General features: G+C 41.9%; 1 protein-coding gene across 1 annotated transcript in view; it reads right to left on the bottom strand.

Annotated features, from left to right (window-relative positions):
- The window catches only part of Megf10 (multiple EGF like domains 10), a 161,250-nt gene that overhangs the window by 82,167 nt on the left and 54,457 nt on the right, over nucleotides 1-24,626 (bottom strand). The window contains exons 3-5 of the mRNA XM_021214325.2: nucleotides 21,428-21,529; nucleotides 19,796-19,896; nucleotides 1-84 (exon numbers count right to left, since the gene is read on the bottom strand). Of these exons, the coding sequence (XP_021069984.1) occupies nucleotides 1-84; nucleotides 19,796-19,896; nucleotides 21,428-21,529 (287 nt within the window). The remainder of the gene's footprint in view (nucleotides 85-19,795; nucleotides 19,897-21,427; nucleotides 21,530-24,626) is intronic.

The following is a 24,626-nucleotide window of genomic DNA, read 5'->3' as shown; positions in this document are numbered from 1 at the left end:
AGTTGGTCCCACCCCAGCCAGGCTCACACTGACAGGTGTTTGGAGCAATGCAGCGACCATGGACACATTTATCAGCACAGTGAGCTGTCAGAGAAGGAAAAAAAAAAAATCAATCAAACCAAGGACGTTGGCACAAGAAAAACAACAATACAGCTGTTACACATCCTAGGCTCACATATCACTTAAAAACAACACACATGCTTCCCGATTTTCTTCAATCCTTCCCTCAGTTCCTTTAGAGTCTACCGTATAAGCAAACAATTCCCCCTTTTATTGTGATATTTCCAAGGAAATTCCTCCGTTTCGACTGTTTAATTCTACTTCACACTAGATTAGGGAAGCAGTGTCAAGGGAAATTGTCTAATCCGCACTTTAAAAACTCTTTCAGTGGGTCCCAAATATATCCTCCTCGTGCTGGCAAGAGAGTATGTAGAGAAACAAACCATGAAGCAAGATATGGGGATTCTAACAGTGGCAGCATGGGTCAAGAAGCCATTTCCTGTATATGATATGCTCACCAGACTGTATTCACACAATGACATGACACAGCAGAGCAGAAAACACATTGTGCATCACACACACACACACACACACACACACACACGTTACATAGTCTCTAAAATACCTAGATATGTAAGTAATTGTAAGAGCTAACTGAAAGAGCTTACACTTAAAACATTTTACTTAAAGATGGCGTATGGTGCTCTGAGTATAGATACACTTGATTAATCTGTGCTTGCTATAAAAGTGAAATACATTTACTGACTAACCTCAAAAACTATTAGTACATAAGTAAGTCTCATCTCCAGTTGTGTACACTCAGAGCATTTAGTGTGGTTGTTCTTAGTATTTATTTATTTTTCTTCATGAAAATTAGGTCCATGGTAATTTTTAAATTGCTTTTCCATACAATACAATGAGAAACGTGTCAGTAACTATTCTTTTATGTACTTTATTCATAATTATTGGTATACTATATATGTAGTAAATATTTATGACTACTATGAATATGTGAGACTCACTTGATGGTCACTTGGAAAGTCTTGACCTCAGACATGAAGAGTCATGGGAGGAGTTATTTGGGATGAATCAAAAGCCAGAGGGCAAAACAAAACAAAAAAACAAAGAGAGCTAGACCTTTTGTTTGGTGCAGGAACTGGGACAGCAGGGCAGAGCAAGTGAGACCTTGGAAAGTTCAAGGGAAGATAAAAGCCTGCAGACAGAGGACCACAGAGGACTTATTGCCACCAGAATAAGTTTTTAACACGCTAGTGACTTAGTCATTGGGATATCAGGCCTGTTGAGCATGACATTCTGAGCTGTCGTACAGTTTCCTGACACCGGAATTGCACAAAAGTGCTTGGTAATCTTGGAATATTTGATTTAGAATATTTCCACCTTTAGTTGTAATTAAAAGCAGAAACTGCCCATAGCTTATGAAGATACCAGCTCCCCAGTGTTTCCTGAAGGCTGTCAAGTCTAGCAGAGCACGCTGACCCAGGGGTCGGCATCCTTCTGTCTCTATGCACATGTGTGACCTTGCAGATGGCATTCCTCCATAAGGCTGTATGGCTCTCTCCTGTTATCTGTTTAAATTTAGATATGGACACTCTGGAAGCCAACAACTTGTTGTCTGCAAACACATGAGATCCAGTTAAAATGCACCGGAAGGTGGAGGTGACAGCACAGAGCAACTACACATACGGTGACAAAGGGTAATACTGTGACAGACGACTCTGAGTGCTGGTATCCATCCTAAGTCTGCCTCCATGAGAAGGCTTGGTCTTACTTGCCTCATGGGCTGATGGCATTTAGGTTTGAATCACCTGACTACTTAAATTTATCCTCCCTCGAGGTACTAAAGCTATTTGCAACTATGTTCTTATGTCTCCAGGCATTTTAGAAATTAGATGTTATTTACTTTTAAAGTGAAACAGAACTCCTTTGCAGTAAAGGGAGAAAGATGTGGTGACAATTTTAAAATCTGGATTATTTTAAGAAATTTCTTGAGCTAACATTTCAGCAAAGTCTGAAACAAAACGTGGGTCGGTTTTTTGACAAAACAAAATAACAAATTCATCTGAAAACTAATTAGGAGTGTGTATGTGTGGGAGGAACTTAATTAAAGCTCAGTCTAATGGAGTCATTGTTGAGCATTGCCTCCTAAAGAAGGGTCCATGTGATGGGAACAGTGGAGGACTCTATTCTGTGTATAAGCCTCACACAGCATCTGACTCTGTCATCCAAAGTCCATTTCTGCTCTGTGTTCTTTCCCACTACCTCTGACTCTCCAGATCCAGCGATACCCCTGCGCAGGTGTCCACAGATGGTCAGGGGCAAAGGGAAGCAGGGGCTGCTGCAGGGGCTGCTACAGAATGTTCTGTGACCTAGGATGACAAAACCTACAGAGGCACTAAGTATGACAGCTTTTGACACGGTGACAGCAACTCACTCTGCTCAACTGACTTAGATCCTAGCCTATCCCCAGTTTTCACAGACATGCCATCCGCTCAGGGGCTGAGCAAACAGGACAACCCGACCTGGGAAACCAAATAGGTTAAAGATGTGAATTAGCCATATATCTCCTTCCAAAGGGGGCTACCCAAGAAGAAAGGGAAAGGCGTTTAGCTTAGCAAGTGTTCAACAACTTGGGTTCCAAGTATACGCAGAATCATCATAAGGCCTCACCCACAAGAATAGGGAGACTTTTATTATTGGTATTACTTGTCCCATGTCCTTTTTTTCTTATTTTTAAAGAGGAGTTAAAAACTAAGATAGCATGGAGCTGGTGGAATGGTTCAGTCAGTAGAGTGTGTGTAAGTATGAAGACCTGGGCTCAGTCTACAGAATCCAAGTTAGAAGATGAAGATGAAGACAAGGGAAGAGGAGGAGGAGGAGGAGGAGGAGGAAGGGAACAGGAGGAAGAAGAGGAGGAAGAGGAGCAGGGGAAGAGGAAGTGGGGAAGGAAGAGGAGCAGGAGGAGGAAGAAGAGGAGGTGTAGTGGCTCCCAGTTGTAATTCTTGCAATGGGGAGATAAAGAAAGGCAAATCCCTGGGTCTGTCTAACTGAATCAGTGAGCTCCAGGACTCAAAAAACACAAAGTGCGTGTACACACACACACACACACACACACACACACAGAGAGAGAGAGAGAGAGAGAGAGAGAGAGAGAGAGAGAGAGAGAACTCTTGCATAAAATTTCTATCCGATATGATTTTTTTCCTCATCCCTTTAAAAGGAAACCATTAAATACATGCTCTGGTTTTAGTAGCTTTTCTCTGAGGCCAGAGATAAGCTGAACCTCTAACCCACAGTCTTCACCCATCTGGGAGTACATCAGGCTGCCCAGCCAAGACCTATCTCCCCTCGTGCAGAAGAGACAAACAGGCCAAGTCTTTGAAGTGGGAGCTGTGGACAGCCTGTCTGATGGTGGACAGGTGAGGACTGACATAGTGACCCTGGAATCTTCTAATTAGGCTCCTGTTTCAACCTCAGTTCCTAAATCCATTTAAATCCCATCACTAATGCCCCGGGGCCTCATTCCTTTCACTTGTAAATGCGGCACTGTTAGCCACCACCAAGTGTTTTCTCTTCTGCTATATAGTTTCCTTTGGATTGACTCTTAGGAATGGAGAGAGGGCAAAAGGAACAGTGAGCAGATTAAAGATGCCTGCATAGCCCAAATATGTCTGTACAGGAAGTGCATCCCTTGTCCTAGAGGCAATGATACAATCAACTCTGGTTCTTTGGTCAAAGTATCTCTTGAAAATAACTGCCCAGGAATTTGACATCTTTGTTTCCTTCTCCTTTCTATAAAGAGATACAGAAGAACGGGATACCATGTAACGTTTGGAATCATGAAAACAGACTGGGGTTAGCAAACTAGGAACTCTTGCTCTGTACAACAAGGAGCAGCAGGAGAATGTGAGAAGATACTGAATGATTCTATTCCTATGAAATGTCCAAATAGGGCACTCCATAGGAAAGACAATATTAGTGGGGTAGGTAAATGTGGTACAATACAGGTTTTTTGAGAAGAAGAAAATATTTAAAATTTGGTCCTGTGATGGCACACAGCTCTGAAAATATGAAAACTAGACTTAGTGTCATAACTGAACTGTAAATTATATTGTATGTGAACTATCTCTCCAAAGGCTATATCAAAGAAAGTACTGTGTGAGTTAGGGGAAGATGTTACCTAATTCCAACTGGGAGGATCTCATGACAAAGAGGGCATCTAAGCTAATGAAGTGGACACTTTTAGAGCAGTTTCATGTAAGAGTGGACAACTTGAGAGCAGTTACATGCAAAAGTGGGCACTTTTATAACAGTTACATGCAAAAGATGATACCTTTAGAACAGCTACATGCTAAAGTGGACACCTTTAGAACAGTTACAGACTAAAGTGGACACCTTTAGGACAGCTACATGCAAAAGTGTCCTGACATAGCTGCCTTAGAGTTCGTCCTCCTAGTATCCCACCCCACAGCCACATAACTTATTTCTTGAGTTTGGAAACATTACTCCATAGCCACCAGGAGGTTTTAAGCATAGTGGCCCTAGATGGATAGCCATCATGGAGAAGGTAAGAGCATACTACGTGCCTTGAACTCTGGATGCAATAAACGTTATAGAAAAACTTTAATACACAAAATTCCTTTCTGTCCATTCTTATACTGTCTTCCTGTCTCTTAAGGACAGCTGCAGAGTTATTGCTATCAGTGTCTTTGGTAGACATTGCTAATTATTCTGTTTTTATTAACAGAATCTCTGTCATGACAGGGTCACTAGAATGACCAGCAATCAACGACATTTCTTGGTTTTCTTTCCAGAATGATGTGGTAGCCATGGAGACAAAAAGCCAAACAGACTCAGTGGTCACTCCAGCTCCCCCTCCTTCCTGACAGCCTGAGTGACAAATAGCTGGATTTTCAGAACACAGTTGACAACCAGAGAGGACATAAAGCAAGTGGACCTTGGAGTGTTTCACTCTGAATTATTCCCCTAGATGAATGAATACTGTCTGCCATCTGCAGGACACTTCCAAACCCTAGCTGCTTGAGTTTCTACTTTGTATCTGTGTTTTCTTCTCAACCCCATTCCAAACTAGTGAGTTGGCTCTTTGGAAGCTCTTCCTTCCAGGTGTGTGTTACAAAGCATCCATGTCTGGTGGAAAGATGCACAAGAGCACAGTTTCTACTAGACTTTGAAGTAAGTGGACCACACAAGCCTATGATCAAATGGTATGAGGAAAGTTAAAAATCATGGCCACAAGGCACATGCCCTGCCCTCTCTCTGAAGTATAACTTTAACTTGGAACTAAGAATGGTTAAATAGTATGGGTTCTGTCAGCCCTAAAACAAGCAAAACAGAAAAACTGTTCTAGTTATAAATCAAAAGAAAGGATATACTGGTGGATAGTATTCCACAGAAAAACAAAACAAAACAAAACTGAGAACAGAGGAAGGATGGAACAGAAAGCAAATCTAATAACAAGAGGAAGTAATTCCATTGTATGAAGTGCTCTAAACATCTCACATAGATTGAGACTTTTAAAAAAGCAAGAAATAATATAATATTATGTTTATAAAAACTGCATGTTAAATATAATAACAAAATGCATTAAACATTAAAAAAAACATGTTTTCTTAGTTGTGTTTCTATTTCTGTGATTAAAACACCACGCCCAAGGGAAGCTTCGGGGGAGTGGGGAGGGTTTATTTAAGCTGACAACTCTCAGGTCACACTCCATCTTTGAGAGAAGTCAAAGCAGGAGCCTAGAAGCAGGAGTTGAGGCTGATGCCATTGGGTACACCCCTTATTGATTTGCTCTCCGTGGCTTGCTCAGCCGACTTTCTTAAACAACTCGAGGGACCACTTGTCCTCTGATGTCAACATTCATTGTGGGCTTGACTTTGCCACATCAACCACAAATCAAGAAAATGGCATACAGATTTATTTGTCTATCAGCAATCTCATGGAGACATTTTCTTGATTTAGATTTTTCTTCCCAGATAACCCTATCTTGTGTAAAGTTGACACCAATGAAGATACAGTGATTTAAAAAAAAAAAATGTCTGCTATATCTATACAAATATCAAAGATAATTTTAGAGTAAAGACCATTTCAGAGGCAATGAAGGTCATATAGTAATGAAAATGTGTTCATCAAAATAAGACAGAATGTTCTCAAAATGGTGATGGACATTTGGGGTGTTGCCAGTTTTGAGCTGTCACAAGCAAAGCAGATTTGAACACCTATGCCCAAATGTCACACAATTCTTTGATTTCATTCCAGATGCTGCCCAAGGGAAGGGAAGTCCACACAGACACCCGCGCACAGGTTTTTCAGACATTGATTTTAAAATAATAGGAAGATGGAACATAGCTACACATCCATAAATATGTGAGAGGGTAAATAAATTGTGGAGTACGTATATAAAAATATTAATCAGCAATAAATAGACATGAACTAATGATGTGCCTAACACATTGGATGAATCTCAGATTCCATATGCTTGATGGAAGAAGTGAGACATCAGAATGAACACAGTGCTCTACAAACACAGCCTAACCTAGAGGCTCAGAGGCAAAGTGATGCTTGCCAGAGGAGAGGAAAGAAGACCAAATGGAGGGAGTTCATGAGTAGACTCACTGTTATGAGTGGGGTGAGGGTTTCATGGCTTTGTACCAATTATGTCAATTCTTACCGATTTGTGTACTTAAACATGTGCGATTCATTTTATGTAAACTTAGCTGTTTTTTGTTTTTAAATACAACTTGAAGAGAACTTTCCAATGGGGATCCATGAACTTTATATACCAAGGGGTTGGGATGGAATAAATAAAACATCTGGACTGTCTTTAAAATGTGTACATCCTTTGTGAGATTCTTTTTAATTTTTTTCTTCTGTGATGCCAGGGGTAGAAGCTGGCAAGCACTCTGACAGTGAGCTACCTTCCCAGCCCTGAAATTTCAGTGAGGGTTCGTGGGCTCTGCCAATGCTTAGGAAGGCACTGGATTTGAACCCTCTCAAGAAATGTATCTGGAGAAGTGTCATAGTATGATGCTCTACCTAAGCTTTTCCTCAACGAAGCAAATAACGTAGAGTGGAAAAACCAAGCCAAAACCTCCTGTGAAGCAGACAGTTGCAATGAAGCCCATATAAGGATTAAAAGGGCCATCTGAGGAGCACATAATCCTATTCATTGCTTGAATGTGGAGTTTTCATTTAACTCTGAACATACACAGGCATTATGGATTTTGGCCACAACTCTCACATTGGTCCATTTAGGCTGATAATAAAAGACTCCAGTAATATGAGCCTAATGAGCCACTGTTTCTGAAAAGCTACAGACGCCGGAATAAACTCTAGTTTGCTACGTTGAAATTCCTAACAACTCAGCCTCAGGCATGTCTGATGACACAACCCCACGCTGACTTACTCTAAGCAGGATTTAAAAGTTCCTCACAATTAGAGAAGGGACCAGAAAGAAGCTGTGCTCCCCCCAAGTGGATTAGCCCTGCCAGCTCTGTCTCTCATCTAAGAAACATGTGCTGCTGCCTCCGGAAGTGCACACCAGCCTCTCTTGTTCTTAGAAAGGCATTTCTCTTGGCCTGACCCCTCACAATGGGGACATGAGGGCATTTCAGACCTGTTTTCCACCACGCAGCATTTTGTGACTGCAATGCTCTCCCAGCTTCTGCCTCTGAATCAGGTATTCATAATTGAAGGGAGTCCTGGGGAAAGCCGAGAAGGCAGTGAGACATGGCCTGGCTGACACTTCTCCCACTCTCCATCCTGGTCCTCTTCCTGCTGGGTGGTGATCTGTAGACACTTCCTTTTTGGAGCCCCCCCCCCCAAAAAAAAAAAAAAAAAAAAAACAAAAATAACCAAAGGGATCTCACATTCTTTGTTGGTCACATTTAAAGCTGAACTGCTATTTCCCCCTTAACTTTAGGTACAGCCCCCCCCAGAGAGATCATTTATACGTTGATTCAGATTTTTTACATTTCATTTGCATACATGTTGGCATCTTCTTGGTAAGCAGTGGTTATCTGAGGCATACTTCTATTGATAATAATTCAAAAATTGGAAGAAAGATCCAGACAACACTGTTCCCGTCGGTGAAGCCAGTGCTGTAGGAGGGCTATATCTGTGACACCTGTAGGCTCGGCTAAAGCTCTCCCTTTCTTGAGTTGTTTGATGGAGGAGGGAGGACCATGCTAAATAAGTTTGAGGCATGCTTTATACCACAAGCATCCCAGAGGGTCTAATTGGCTAAAGTAGTCCTTAAGAAAGGGTATCTATGAGGGAAAATGTACCCACTGATACAACCATGGCATGACTGTTGTAGGGGTAACAGAGTGCCCTTTGAATAGATTTGTCAGCCCATTCCATAAGAAGGAACTCATGTCTGGTAGTGTAAATGTGGTTTAAAAAAAAAAAAAAAAAAGACAAAAAACCCTATAACCAAAGAGGTTTTAGACACTATGGGAGATTTTACTATGGTTGTTTTGGCTAAAGTGGCATGGCCCCAAACAGCCTGTCAACAGTCAATTGTGGATGGGGGAGGGGTTCATAAAAACCTACCACCTCTTACTGAGCTACTGGTCCCTGGTGGGTTCTAGAAGGAGCATCACTGTCCTTAGCTGTATGCCCACTGATGAACCCACTAGGATCCAGTGGCTCGCACTAAAGCACATCGCAAAAGGCTCTTATCAAACAGGACAGGCCACCAAACTAAAGGACATGAAAGTGGGAATGGGACTTGAGGGAGGGGGAGGGGTTGAGAGAGGTCAAAGGCAGGTCAGGTGAGATGGGGTGGCAGTGTACAGAATGACCTACATACACGTATAAAATTGTCAAAGGACACATTTAATACAAGTGACACGAAAATGGGGGAGAGAAAGGGTATTGAACCAGTGGCATTTCCTAAATTATCTGCAATGACCTCTACTGGGGAAAGTCCGTCGTTCACCTGAGGGACATGTAACCATACAGAGAGCAGCACCTACGAGTCAATTTCTGGAAGCCCGTGTCCTTCTGGGACAGCTCCATCACTGATGGTGTCCCTTTCTTTATATCTACAGTTCCATGTAAGTATACCAGGCGAACCCAACTGCTGTCTTGAAACCTAAGTATACCAGATGAACTCAACTGCTATCTTGATGCATAAGCATCCACACAGGTCCCGTGTCCCCACTCCACTGCCCATTAGGATCTTTGCCATTGCTCTGCCCCAGCTAGTCAGGTAGACTCACATCAGGGTCCCTCTGGGACCTGGCAGAGAAATTTCCCTTACTGAGCAAACATTTTCTTGGAACTCTGAGTTCTCTCGAGGCTTTTGTAGATTTGTGTAGCTTGAAAAGAGCCCAAGTCTAGAACTTCAGATAGTCTCAGTGCTACAGCTGAAGAAAAAGGAAAAAGTCTGTAGCATGCGTGGCTCAGACGGACGCCTTAGGTTTACCACCAAATTGTCTGTAATAAACGCTCATAGTCACGATCCCAGACTGGGGGAGCGGGGAGAGGGGAGGCAACTCTGTCACCTGGCCATGTCATTGTTGTGTGGTTGTTTGCTTAGATCAGACATGGTTTTTTATATCATTTTAAATGACTTTTTCCTAAAAAGATTTGAGCAGGAGTCCAGTCAGAATTGTCTCTTAGTTCCAAACTTTTACAATCGTGATTATTTGTCCCGGCAATGAGGCTGCATAAATTATCAGACCTGTGAACATTCTACCTATCCTGTAAAGACTGCAATTTCAGAAACTCAGCCCCTGAAGGTGAGGCAAGTTTTCCATTGTTTCCGTTAGCCTCTTTGGGATACTAAAGTCAAGCTGCTTTGGTAGAAAGAGCAGCAGGCAAGATTTCCATCAGAATGGCATTGAGTCTATCTTGAATTCACAGTGGAATTCTTTAAGATGAAATTCATAGTTTCTATTTATAACAAGAATCAAAGTACCAGGGAACTACTGACAACCAGGAAAACAACAAAGGCCCCTTACATTATTTATTAGATCAGATCCTGTCTTCACTCCTAGCAGAGCACTGTCCCCCAACTAGAAAATCCAAGAGTGGGTTCCAGTGGGCGTGTGGGAAAATTGGAATTTCTCCTGGTGCAGTGTATGGACAAAAGGCTTCTCCCGCATTTTCTGGTAGGTGCCTCTGAAACAAGTAGGACTCCATGGCAACGGAGAACAGGGTCCCTATGGAAACATGAAAAAAATCTACTGCATGTGTCGGAAGGGCCAGGATGGGTAGTTACACTAAGGAACATACCATCTCGTTGTCGTCTCGGGTCAGCCTAAACTGATTGCCTCATGCTCATGTCTCCGCAAAAGCATGGGCTCAAGAGTCTAAAGACAGCAGAATTTTTTGGAAATGCTGGACAAGACTGAAACTACGAATTAAATAGGCCTGTGAGACCCAGACAAGCTCAGAGTCAAAAGCTCTGGCTGCCTTCAACTTCAAAATGAAGTTCTTGCCTACAGAGCAGGGGGAAGCTCTTCTCTCCCTAAACAACACTGACAAATGCTGAGTCTTCAAAGCCCCAAACAAGAGGGTCTGACAAGCAGCTCTCAGTCTAAGAACCCTGGGTTCAACAACAACAACAACAACAACAACAAGAGACCAAGTCACGCAAAACCTGAATAAAAGATGAAACGTGTCATTCACTGTCACCAAGCAGGGGAGAGGTGATCTAGCATCTCGGCCAGCTCTTTTCCCAAGCCTTACCCAGCTGGTCACCACACTGAAGCTTGCTGTCTCCCTCTCAGTACAACCCTCCTTAGGGTGACAGTGTGGCAGAGTGTGGGTGTTGGGCATATTGTTTCCATCCACTTGATAAAAGTATAGACTATGTTATCCTGCGTTAATTGGCAAATATTCTGGCTTCCTCAGAAGCAGCCAGTTTGTCCTGGAGACAAAAGCTAGTCTGGTAAATAGATAATAGGACCATCAGTTAAGTGGCAAACCAGATCTTGTAACAGGTGATGTAGGTAGCATGTTTAACTGGGACAACTGATATCTCCATGACACCTCTCCAATAGATGGACAATGTTTTAGGCCAGATAATTTCAGAGACTGAAACTAGAGAATACATGGGCCACCCACTGCAACCCTGGCTCATCAAGTGACAACCAGTGCTTCCTCTCATCCCAGACCCTTTCTAAATACCATGTTCCTGACAGCTGCTTCCAAGAGAGGCACCTATTCTCCAGAGGGGAACATTTTTATAAATCCCAGTCTAATATAACTTAATATCCCAGGACAAAGGAAGAGGCTGGGGTAGAGGGAGAGAATTATGTGTCACATGACAAATAGCCACTTGTGGCTCTCCAAAGTACATCTGTCTCTCGGAAGGAAACAACTCCTGAGTAAGTGAGGCGCAGGTGTTTGTATCCCTCAGCCCCAGTGTTTCCGTTTAAAGCCCATCGCCTATTTTATTTTATTTCGTATAAAACTTGGTTTTATTTCTCCATTAAAAGTATGAACTATTTCTTTTCCTTAACTGTTTCTAAATATAAAATGTTTTCTTTAGTTCTATAAAGAAAACTGGTTCATCCTAAATATATACATCTAGAAAGTGTTTAGACACTTTAAAATACATATTTTGATTTTTTCCCTCACTTTCTTTTTAAAAGCACAATATTTAAACTAGAGCAGGGTTCATCTTTAGAGTTATTTTCACATACAAACACCAACAGCTCCAGCTCCCCATTTGCCTACAGCCAGTTTAGTTTTACATAAAGTTGGCCAAGTTCAAATCAACTGTGAATATTTATTCACTGCTCTGGAAATCAATTGTCACACTCCTCTCTGCTAAGAACAGGAAACCATATAGAGATCAGTATGTGGGAGTTCGGGCTTTTTATTTACGGTTCCCAGGTCCTCTTAACAAGTGCCAAAGACAAGCAAGCACAGCCATGGGAACTGATGCTCCAAGAGCTGGCTCGCGAGCTAAAGGGGGGGACAAGCCAGATCTCAGACATTTCCCTCCAGAACTCCTTGCAAGCCTGAGAGTGCCTGTGTTACAGCTTCAACTCAAGTTAACACTGGACTTCCATTTAAGGAGGATGCGGTAACAGCCTTTAAGTTTCCCCCAGAAGAAACAGCCTTCAAAAGGGTCTCTTCCTTTGCAGGGCACCCAGCAGGGGAATGCAAGGCATCTGGACCACAGAGAGTGGGAAGTGAACTGGAAAGGGAGCCCTGGCCATCTTCTTTGTCTATTCATCATTCTGCAGCAGGTCGTTTGGGCTTACAATGATCTGCATTTTGTCATCAGCCAAAATGAAGCCAAGGACAACATCTGAGCGATGCTATGTCTGAATCTGCCAGTTTCCTCCCACTGAGGGGTAGTGGTCACTGCCCCACTTGTGAGCTTCTCCAAGTCCTGTGTAACCAAACCCATAGACAATCTCCAATTCACTAAAGGTCAAATTCCAAAGAAGTGATTCGAGATCAGTTGCGAGTCACAACAATCATATCTTCCTAGAATTATAACGTAGATAACGATTAGACCCTCAGTATAGCTTCAAAGGTTTCTTTATTCCAAAATGTTCCCGAAAGAGCTCTGTTCTCTGGGGATCACAACACTAGAGTCCTTGGTATGAGTAACACATTTGTGATTCCGTTGGACCAAGAGTTCCCCTCACCTCACTGTTCATAGATCATCCCTCTCCTCAGTGTTCAAGGTAAAGAGCACGGGAAGGAGACTCTTGTCATGACTACCCTGAGTACCCATGGCTAGGGGAGCATCGAACAGTGAAGGATGTTGGGAGATGGCCATGTGCAAGGTTGAGGTAATACAGACAACGAGTGTCTATTGAGATGATGAGCTCAAAGGAGTCAGAAGGCCTAATTCTTCTGCCAGCTTCAGCCCTGGACATGTGTTCGTCAGTTCATTGCCCCAGGCTGTCATTTTTATCAGCCCCCCCAACCATCCTAGTCCTCTTCTTTCCTTTTGGACCATCCCCATTGATTTAACTGCTCTTCCTTGGATTCTCTGAAAGACAAAGCCTCTCTTTATCTCCCATTCTGCTCTAGTCCTTTAAGTCAGAAAACAAACAGACCATAAAAATAACCTTTAAAGAGATCAGCATCACTCGGAATTTGGAAATGCAAAAGTAAACCAAGGTTCTATTATTTTTTCACCCAACATAATGAAAAAGAAAAAAGAAAAAAAAAAAAAACCTTAGTGTTGGTGTTATGGAAAAATGGACACCATCTTGCATTATTCGGGGGAGGAGACAGGTAAACTGCTGTAATCCAGAGAGCAATTTGGCAATTTATATCAAAACACATTAGTGTTTAATTTGTGGGTAAGATCATTCTTGTCTTTGTCTTTCAAAACCCACGATCCTCTTCCCACAGATGGCCCTCGAAGGTTGATAGACCCACACTACTCAAGTCTTGGTATGAATATGTAACAGGAAATGGACTATGACCACTTCCAGCTTGACTCGGGAGGCAACTGCACTGCCATGTGATTTTCTTCTCATGCCTCTTCTGTCAGCTCTCCGGAGACTAGATTGATATGTGAGGCTCAATTGTAGTACATAAAAACAAAGACCACCCCTTAGAGATGGTAGATGGAAAAGGTAGAGATTATTTTTCCTCTATTGGTTTGGCCCCTGTTGGGCACCTACCTCATAGCCAAATCGAATCCTGGATGATGCAATAGGCATACCTTTTGCTACACTTTGGTTGTGTATCTCCCCCAAAGAGTTTTCCTGATGGAAGCTTGGTGCTTAAAATGTTCTTTAAGCTAAAGGGCTTAATATAGAGTCCTTGTGGTGGCCAAAGTGTGCCTCAAGGAGGACTGTTTCCTGTGGAACCTGATTAGTTCTCCTGAGTGGATTTCTTAATAAAACCAACCTGATTGTTATAAAATCTCAGGATCTCTGACCATCTGACTGGTCCATACGCATTCTCCCCACACCATGTGACAAAGCCAAGAGACTCCTCCCCAGGTCAGAAACAATGGCATACTCTTGGTCCTACAGAACTGTGAGCTAAATAAAACTCTTTTCTTTATAATGTAGCCTAACTCAGGTATTTCATTACAATTACATGAAATAGGCCTATATTGTCTTGTCCCAGAAATTCTACTCAACATAACTTGACTTATGAACTACTCATGTCTGCAGAAAGATTTATAAAATGGTGCTTATTATTTTAGAGGCTAACGTTAGTACATATCAATACAGTAGTTCAGTCATAAAACAACTAACTTGTTAGTTGTGTAAATTAATGACAAAATTACTAGATTTGATTTAACTTCTGGGCAATATATCCATAATATAATATAAATGAATAAAGCCATGTGTTTACATGGTATAAATCTATAAATTTGTTTTAGGTTTAAAGAGCTGGCAAAATACAGTGTTCTACACCAAAAATGGGAACATTATGAGTGACTGTTTTCTTTCTCTAGTGTTTCATAAAGACAACATTGTTTCACTGTAAAAAATACTTTAAGAAAAAATTGCAAATATACAACAAATTATCATCTCATCTGAAGTAGTTTAAGTCTTTATTTCTAGACAGCAACGTAGCCCAGTTAAGAAGAGGGGTCTGTCTCCTCTCTAGCCTGTACCACATGACTACTAACTTGTAACACAGACAAAACCTGAAGAACATCAACAGTAGTTTGCTGCTTCTTCAGTTTCTAGCAGAACTACTCAAAAGTTAAGATTTCACTTCCAAAATATCCATGACTCAAAATGGAACTGATATTTTGGCACTTATAGGACAAAGGTAGGCATAGAAAACAAAAGATAAATGAGAAGAATCTATAATTGAGTCACTTATCATGGTTATTAGACAAAAACATTCTCTCTTAAAAAGGAATTATAAAATTCAAATTACTGAGGCAACCTATGTATACAATTTGAAACATAGTAGGAAGTGATGTGTCTCAGTACCTGAGATAGGTCCTAGTGAAGGTGATGGACATTCTCCATGAAGGTAGCATGTGGACCATGCTCTCTGGAGTTTAAAAACTTCAGCAAACAGTGAAAACTAAATATGTAGCTTTAAGGAGAAGGCGATGCTGACATGGGCAGTGGCAGGAATGAACCTCAGGTTCATAATTATAATGCTCATGTACTCATTAAGACCAATGTATGAAACCAGAGTATTAACCAACCTAAAGTTAAAAAAGAAAACACAGAACATAGCCAACACAAATGCTGGTATATGTTTTAAAAATGTGTTGGCATATGTTTGAAGTTAGGTACAAGAACCTGACACTTTAATCGATAGCATTTTTTAAAATAAGAGATCAGTTATGTGATTTTAAAAACCATATATATATATATATATATATATATATATATATATATATGTGTGTGTGTGTGTGTGTGTATATACATATATATACATATATATGTATATATATACATATATACATATATAAATACATATATATATATAACACATGCAAATGCATACATACACAAAGACAGACACATATGCATCTCTACATATACACATACATTAAAACTATTTTTGTTCCCTGGGCATTTCTTCACTAAGATGAAGATATTCCCATATCAAAAAATAACTAAAGACATCAGATCAGACAATAATTCCAACCCAGCGATGAACTTAAGAGTCTATCATGATTTATGAACAGAGTAAATTCTCAGGGTCACAAATATCTTCATGTCCTCTAACACCTTCTCCATAAAAAAAATTTCCTATCTCTTCTTTTTCCCAACCAGACTTTCAGAAGCGGCTTCACTCCCACCATTCCCGCCTCTGTTTTGGCTCTTCTTGCCCAATAACATTCTTCTGTCTGTTCAGTGGGTTCTATGGACCAGTGGCTGCTACACAGCCTCAAACCCTCAGTAGAAACACGTAAATCTGTGCCTAGCCCAGACCTACTGACTTAGGGTCTGCATTTCATGCCCTTCCCAGAGGATCCACCCATTCACTCCTGTCTCAAGAAAAGAAGGTCTTCTCACAGTATGGTATGCCAAACACAAAGAAAGCAGAGCATTGTTCTCCAGGGAGCCTTTCCCTCGGCTGGCAGAATAAAAAGTGTATTTTAGCATCCTCTGCTGTCTCCATTGGTGGTAGACACGGTAGGAGAGCCACTTCTTGAGAGACTTTTAGTGAGAATCCTCCCAAAGGCTGAACTCCAGACTTCTCCACATTATGAATATGAAATTAAAAACTTTCTGTGTCTTCTGAACTCAAAATATTATTCTCCGAACCGCCAAAGTATTGAGACCGGAAGAGCACCAACCAAGGCTCCCTCACTAGCCTTCTAAAAATCCATCCTACCCCATGCACATCTGTGTGTCCATAAGCTGCCACCCTTCGGATACAGACAGGATCACCACATTTGTTATCTATCTAAACAATATCCATAAAGTTCTTCGTTTGCAGGAACCTTTTCGAAGTCCAACTTCAAAGGGGAAAAAAATGTTTGCCCATTTTAGTCACTTTAAAAAGAGATGAACATAAAGCCAGAATCTAATTTGTGAATCGAATTAAGTGACTTTGTTTTCAAAGGCAAAATTGTCTATCAGCTTCTTTGATATCTCTGAGGTCATGTAACCACAAAGCCACTAAGCCACTCCTGAGAAATCCAGTATGACAGTTAGGTAACACTCCTCCACTTCTCAGCTGTCCTGCCGCTTTTCTTTGTGTGGATGAAGTACCTCATTCCACATTCAGAATATATACAGCACCGTTTCTCACCACCAACCACCACCTGACTGGTTTCCTCATCTACAAAATGCATACGATCATATCTGTCTCCTAGTGAGATTTTGGGGAATTAGTACAACGACACCATATATGCCTGGCACAGAATAAATACTCGGTCGAGATAACTACTAATCTGTTGTTATTCTGAAGAAATTAAAAACTACTTAGGGCAAACTCCCCGAGGGACAACAGCATAGCTCTCTCAGATAAGCATGTAATCACAGAGCCCAGCCTTTGGATTTTATACCATAAACAATCAGTGCATGTTAACTTTAACCATCTTTGTACTGAACCCTCTTTACTGAACCTGATTTTTTCCTATGAAGGAGAAGAGAAAATATTTGGGATAAACAAGCAAGCAAACAGAAACCAATGAATTCCTTTACATGGAAAAGTAGAATATAAAATGTCCTTTTAGGACAGTGGATGTAGCTCAGTTGACAGAGTGCTGATCTAGCTTCCCTGAAGCCCTGGTTTTGATACCCAACACTGTATAAACCACATCAACTCCGCAAAGTAACACAGGCCTGTGAGCTGAGCACTCAGGAAGTAGAGTCAGGAGGATCAGAAGTTCAAGGTCATCCAAGGCCTTGTGGTATTTCTAGACCAGCTGGGTTAACCTGGGATTATTTCTCCTGGAGGAGATTTGTCAGTTACCTGAAAGAAACTTGATTGCAAATGCAGAAGAAAAATTCCTATTCTGCCTTCAATGAAAGCTGATAGTTCATTAACTTAGTCAAGGTTGTTTAGCCTGAATTAAGGACTAAAACCTGTTTCTGCTCCTTTCTATAGCTGGAAATAATTAAAAATGATGACCATGCTACCTGGTTGGCAGCAACACCTGTTGGGAAGGGATCATGAAAGAAGAGTGGAGAATGCTGTGTCCCTCCTGTCTCCCCAGCGGTTCCTAGCTAAGCCAGCAGTATAGAGTATAGACCATTACTGAAAGGCATCCCCCATCGCAATCAAGAGAGAAGTAAGGTCTTTGGGGGTATGGGGACTTAGCAATGAAATAAGCCATCCCAGCTGACAAATGCAAACTGTCCTTAAAAAATAAAACAAGACAAAACAAACAATAACAACAGAAACCAAATAGCTCACAAGCAAATGAGAGCATATTGTGAGCTGAATAAATGTACTAACTTATCTTTAAAAGAAAAAAAAAATGTTTTCTGCCCACAGGGATAGCAGGTGAGCTAAGAAAGCCTAGAGAAAGAGTTTTAAAAGTGATTGCTAAAACTGTCATTCACTAAAACTGTCATTCACACAGTCTGGGGAACATATTATACAAGTCATATCGAAGAAAAAGGTTGATATTCTGCCAACATCCTTCCAGGCAAGATGAACGAGTAGATTTGCAGCTGTGGCCATGAAACTCTGAGCAGTGCTCTAACTGGCCTTGCTTGGCCCACTCTTCCCACACGAGCTGGCCTATGGGAGCTCATTTCCCGCACTCCTGCATCCTGGTGAGGCAGGGGAGTACGACCAACAGCGAGGCCTGAGCAATCAATCCCAAACTCTGTGCACACTGATAGCATTGTAGCTTTCTTTGTGAGTCCTATGATCTGGCCCAGACATACTTACTCTCTCGGTGTGGGTTGACCATTGTGTTTGTTAGGCTGAACCCTAGCTAAGGGCATCAAAACCATGTCCCCCACAGCCCTGGAAGATGGCCAGCCCAGCCAGTGAGAACTCCACCCCAGCACTGTTTTCTTGGTCTTTCTCCCCACAGCTTCTCATCACCTGAAGCCACCGAGATCCATTCCTGATTATTCTGTTTGATTACAAACATGTCATTTTTCTTACCCACCACCCTCATTAATCAAGGACATGCAAATTAGGAAGGAAACTAGTCACTGGGTATAAGCTAACAGACATTCTCTCACTTCCTGATAGTGTGCCTAGAAGCTAGAAACCAACCCTCCAGATATGCACCCCCTGGCCTAGCAATTCAACTTCCAGAAATGTAGTCGTAACTGATCTAGGAAGTGAATATTTATTTAACCACAAGGATGCTTGTGGAACCGTTCACAGTAGAGACACCTTAGAGATCCTGTATGTAGTCACATGAGTTTAGTTTAGAAATATCGACAGTATGATAATATGTTCTCAGAGAACATTGACTGGCTGCAAGAGCCACGTGCTATGCATTTTCATTTCCTTTTCGTTAATTCTATGTTGTGGTTTTGTTTTCTGTGAGCATCTGTCAGCAGATAGAGTGGTAATTCTGAACCAGAGTTGAGGAGCTGTTGATGTCTGCATGGAGATTGGCAGGCACAGATTTAGCCCCGCATCCCCATCCTCTGAGCCAACAAGGAGCCTCCCAGATGTACAAACGATGACTCTGAGGCCACCCAGTTGAGTGGTTGGTGGAGCTAGTACTGTCAACCCAGTCAGACCAGGCATCAGAATGCCTCTGTGTCACCCCCTAACATCAGTATCTCAGCTCAGAAGTGGGGATTGCATTGTGCATTGAACCACAATGTTTGAACTCAATTGTTTTTGAAGATCTCTCTTCTAAGTGTCTTAGGCAAAATTACAAGATCCCATGCAACAGCATCCCATGAGATCCCCAGTCTTCTGAAGTATGTTATAAACTCCAGGCTTCTTTCAAGATGCCTCAGAATCCAGTGGAGGATATGCTACAGGTGAGGAAACTGCCAATAAAAATGTATTTGTACTCCTCAGTGCCCAGGATTCACCCCTTCATCTTTCCATGACCAAGAAAAGAAAAAGCAAGCTGGCCCCCCAGAAGGTAGCTGCAGCAGGAAAGCAAGGTTTCTGTTCTCTCCTGTGATCTCAACCCACGGACTCCTAACCAATTTCCAGCTGAATATGACAGTTGATGTGGCCACACCCAGCCTTGCAGCATCTACTGTACAGCTGTTTTCTCAAGCAATATTCATCTGGAGATTGATAGGACTTTGCAGACAAAGTTAATGCTTTCTGCAGGGCACAAGCAGTCAGGAACAAAGGGGAATGTTCTAGCCACCCCATCTTCAAGGTCTCCACCTCAGAGATAGACCAGCACAGGACATGCACAAACAGCTTAAAGGGTGGACACCTTACTTACGGACACACATGTCTCGACTTTCATAAAATCCTGGGCAGCACTGGGATTTGCGCCTATACATGGTTTTCTCCCCATGGCGGTAGGCTGTCCGGTAGCTGATTCTGTTTGAAGGAAAAAGAATGGTGACATTAGCTCTGGTTGACAAGCTAACAAGGAATGATTTCTACTTTAATTAAAAAACAAAAACGAAAACTATCAGCCGCAATAAAGGTAAGAAAAGCAAGTGTTTCAAAGGAAGAAGAAACAGAGTATAGGGTTGACCAAGAATACTATAGCTCATTATTTAAGTAGCTAGGGAGAATTCCCCAATCCAGACCATCTGAACTTTATTTCAAAGCTGCAAAAATACGTTGTGAATTCTCTAACTATCTTGAGACAATGTGAAAAGTGTTAACTAATTTCATATGCATCATTCACTAATGTTTCAAAAGAAGAACTCATAGATACTCTTTTAACATTCAGCATAGTGTCAGCCTACCATAAACTAGAAGACTAATTCTATCACCTGATTTAACTGACGTGCCATTCATTTACTGATTCAACACACGCACGTATTTCTTAAGCATTTAGCATATTGCAGGCTCTATTTTAGGAACCGAGGAACAGCAGCAAGCAAAAAAGTATAAAGACTTTTCTTTTCAAGGAACTTTTCCATCTAGTGTGAGAAGATAGAGCTTGTAAAGTTTGTTTAATAAAGAAACATACTAAAAAGATAACTGGGTCATACAATGGCAGGCATCACACTCACTCCATAGTTCATGATACTATAAATATTTAACTAAGAGAATTAAGATATCAGAGTTCCCTTTCGTTGCGTGCACTAATATTTTTGGCTCTGTGTTCTCATGGATCATAGATAACCTATCTTATTTCAATTTCAACATAAACTGAGTCAGACATCCAACTAGAATCAGAGACCGAGGCATGAGTTTCTAGGGATCTGGTGATGGTGATAGGGGGAAAATGTCTCCAAATTTTGCTGGTAAGCTACTCCTGAGCCTGGGGCCTGCCCTGGAGTGTGCTCAATATCCCCAGTGCCACTTCATTTAAGGAAGCTGATTTTCCCTCTCTCTGCAGATAATTCTTTTCAAACAGCTTCTTGTTTAGGGGTGGGACTTTCTGCCCACTTCCCCTCCTCTTTGCTGGGATTGTGTCCGGCTTGAACCTCTCTGCTGGGTTTAGACATGCTCATTGGACTCCATGATTTTTAGTGAATTTTCCCTCTTTTTGTTTGTTTCGTTTTTAAGAGAGAGAAATAATGTGAAACCAGGTGTGTGCAGCCTAAAAGAAACTGAGGCATGGGAAAACATAATAATAAAAGATATGCTGCATAAAATTCTCAAAGAATAAATTTTAAAAGGTGTCTCTTCCATTCATCCCCTCTAATGGAGCTGGGTGAGCTTTTTCTAAACACAGGGAGGACAGTCGATCTGTCACCTGTAGTTAGGCCATAAGTCACAAAGGTCGAGGATTATGCCAACCTTTCATTGTTCCTTGGCCTTGGGATCAAAGCCCTCAACAACTGCTCACTGGGTACATGGATGTTCTCTCCCAACTAGCTGGGATCTCTGTCCGAATCACACTCCATTTCCACACAGTCAGGGTCACAAACACCCCCCAAGCTTCCATTACCTGTGCCGCGTGCATTTAAACCAGTTTAGGATGTCAGTGCAGCTTGTGTAGTAAATCTGATCGAAGGGATGTGGATACGACTCCTGCACAGTCACCGAGTAGCTGAAAAGAAAAGGGAAAACCAAGAATTAGCAGTCGGTCCTCCACATCTTTTTTTTTTTTTACACTAGTAATCTGATCCCCACATATAAAACCATCAACAAACAAACAAAAACCAGAGGCTAAATTATCTTCATTCGCAACGCCACGCTGAGTTTTTTTTCTTTCTTTCGGCAGTCTTAGGGATTGATATCATGCCTTAAACCTACATCTCCAGCTCCCACGCATGCTGGCTTTTAATGGAGAAGACTTGAGGTTTCCTAGGCTTTTGGTTGAACTAACACAGCCCAAAGCACAGATATTAGCAGCAATGTAAAAGAAAAGGGTCCACACTACACATTTCAGCAGAAATCCTCCTCCTGTTCACACTACAATAATATTCCCAAACTTCAAAATGCATCACTGACTCTCTGTACTTAATTCATTGCTCTCATCCCAGGATTCCACACAGGACAAAGACCTCTCATAAAAAGTTCTCACCATTAGTTAGCAGACGAACAAGGTTAATCAGCAGTGAGACTATCCCCACATTCAGAACGGACTATACATCAGTGATTATTTTGAAAAAAATCAGAACAATTGGAACACTTGGCTTTCATGTGCCGGCCCAACTTTCCAGCCAGCAGAAGAGAATACACGACACAAAATAAAGGCTGTCGAGAGTTCTCTAAGTTCAGCTGTAAATACAGATATAGGCCGAGCTAATCAGCCTGCGACAATCATGCCAGCAGCTTGCTACCAGTGTTCTGCTCTCCATTATATTCCACTAATGCCTTCTTGGCAGAGTAAACACATGGGGTCCTGCAGCCTGGGGAAGGGAGACAGGAAGGACACCTGACTCTTGTCTCTATACTTCTCCATTTGAAAGCCCTTTGCATGCCCCAGCATATATCTGCCTCCAACACAACCGGGAGGATTTTCTTTTTCAAAAGGTTTGCCCCATTTGCTATGAGTCTTCCTTAAAATCTATACAAGACCAAAATGGACCAGCAACATTGGCTCACCTACAGAGAAATCAGTAGTTCGTTAACAAGAATTATCAACTTGAGAATGGACAAGAAGTTCTAACTTCTTTTTATTTTATTTTATTTTTAATTTATTTTTTACACTCCTATTCCATTCTCCGCACCCCCCCCCATCCTCCAACTGCTCCACATCCCATACCTCCTCCCCACCCCATCTCTACCTGATCTCTAAGCTCCCTGGGGCCTCCAGCCTCTTGAGGATTAGGTGCATCATCTCTGANTGAACACAGACCGGGAAGTCCTCTACTGTATGTGTGTTGGGGGCCTCATATTAGCTGGTATATGCTGTTTGGTGGTCCCGTGTTTGAGAGATCTTGGGGGTCCAGATTAATTAAGACTGCTGGTCCTCCTACAGGATCGACCTTCTCCTCAGCTCCTTTCAATATTTCCTAATTCAACAATAGGGGCCAGCTGCTTCTGTTCATTGGTTGCAAATATCTGCATCTGATTCTTTTAGCTGCTTGTTGGGTCTTTCAGAGGGCAGTCATGATAGATCCCTTTTTGTGAGTGCTCCATAGCCTAAGTAATAGTGTCAGGCCTTGGGACCTCCCTTTGAGCTGGATCCCATTTTGGGCCTGTCGTTGAACCTTCTTTCCCTCAGGCTCCTCTCCATTTCCATCCCTGTAATTCTTTCAGACAGGAACAATTATGGGTCAGAGATGTGACTGTGGGATGGCAACCCCATCCCTCATTTGGTGTTCATGAAGTTCTACCAGGAAGAATTCAACTTAGGCAGAGGAAGACCTGGTTGACAGGTTGGGCAATGATGACCTCACAAACAGTAGATCTCATACTGGTCTTGGTGATTGTTTTATACTTATGTGTCAATGGGAGATATATGAGATAATCCTACTATTTACACACACACACACACACACACATATATATATACATGTATATTATATGTGTTATATATAATATATGTAATATTATATATAACACATATACATATTATTGTATAATACATATTATATATATATATATATATATATATATATATATATATATAATTCTTTGCCAGGCTGAAGTACCTTAAATACCTAGGGATATTTAAGGATCCCCAAGAAATATTAAGCCCTCTGAGATGAGTGAGTTAGAAGAAGGCAGGATTGTAATTTGAGAAACCAGGTGACATGCCTCAGGTAATCCCAATGACCCTGGGTCCTGATTATCGCGTCTTAGACAGATAATCAGAGCTAACATGGCGATGCCCTCCCAGAATCTCTACGCTATTCTAAATCATCAGTGAGGTCCTGCTACTCTCCGAAGACACAGGTTCAGTTGCCAAGCCCCTGTTGGCGTGAGGTGACTCATTTTGCCCAGAGTCAGAGAGAGGCCTCTGCTAAAATATCAGTGCTCTCGGGATGACATGTCACATTAAGCTACTGGTATTTTCTTCAGTCCCCAGCAGCATTGTGAGGTTCACAGGGTGTAAATGCCGAGACTCCCTTGCCAGTCTGTCTGCCCTCCCAGTCAGCTACTCATAAATAATTCAATCTTAAGGCCACATTATTCTGTCACTCTTCCATCCTCCAGGCACAGACCTATGCCATAGCTATGGACCCGCACCACCTACAGGAGAAATGAAGCCAGAACCACTTGCCTCATGTGCTTTGGAATGAAAAAACAAAACAAAGCAAACCTTTGCTCTAACAGGATCTACAATAGGGATTTTGTTGAACTAAATTAGTTTGCTAGCATAAGATGTGACACAGAGTTCCCAGACAATTGTGAAGGGCATGCTATGGCATTGAGTTCTGCACACACTGGAGAGCAAAGGTGATCATCTTTGCACTTGTGGGTATATGTGTGTTTGTATTCGTGTGTGTGTGTGTGTGTGTGTGGTGTGTGTGTGTGTGTGTGTGTGTGTGTGTGAACAAGTGTTAACCCAAGGGCTCACTTCTCAGGATCCACAGACCTTGTCTTTTAAGATATGGTCTCTCATTGGCTCAGAGATCTCTAAATAGGCTAGGCTGGCTCCTAATGAGCCCAGGAATCCTCCTGCCTGCCTCTGCCTCTGCCTCTGCCTCTGCCTCTGCCTCTGCCTCTGCCTCTGCCTCTGCCTCTGCCTCTGC

The sequence above is a fragment of the Mus pahari genome, chromosome 15 (genome assembly GCF_900095145.1).
Source record: "Mus pahari chromosome 15, PAHARI_EIJ_v1.1, whole genome shotgun sequence".
Classification (NCBI taxonomy): Eukaryota; Metazoa; Chordata; class Mammalia; order Rodentia; family Muridae; genus Mus; species Mus pahari.
Note: the sequence above shows the minus strand (reverse complement) of the source record. Positions and strands in the feature narration are given on the sequence as shown.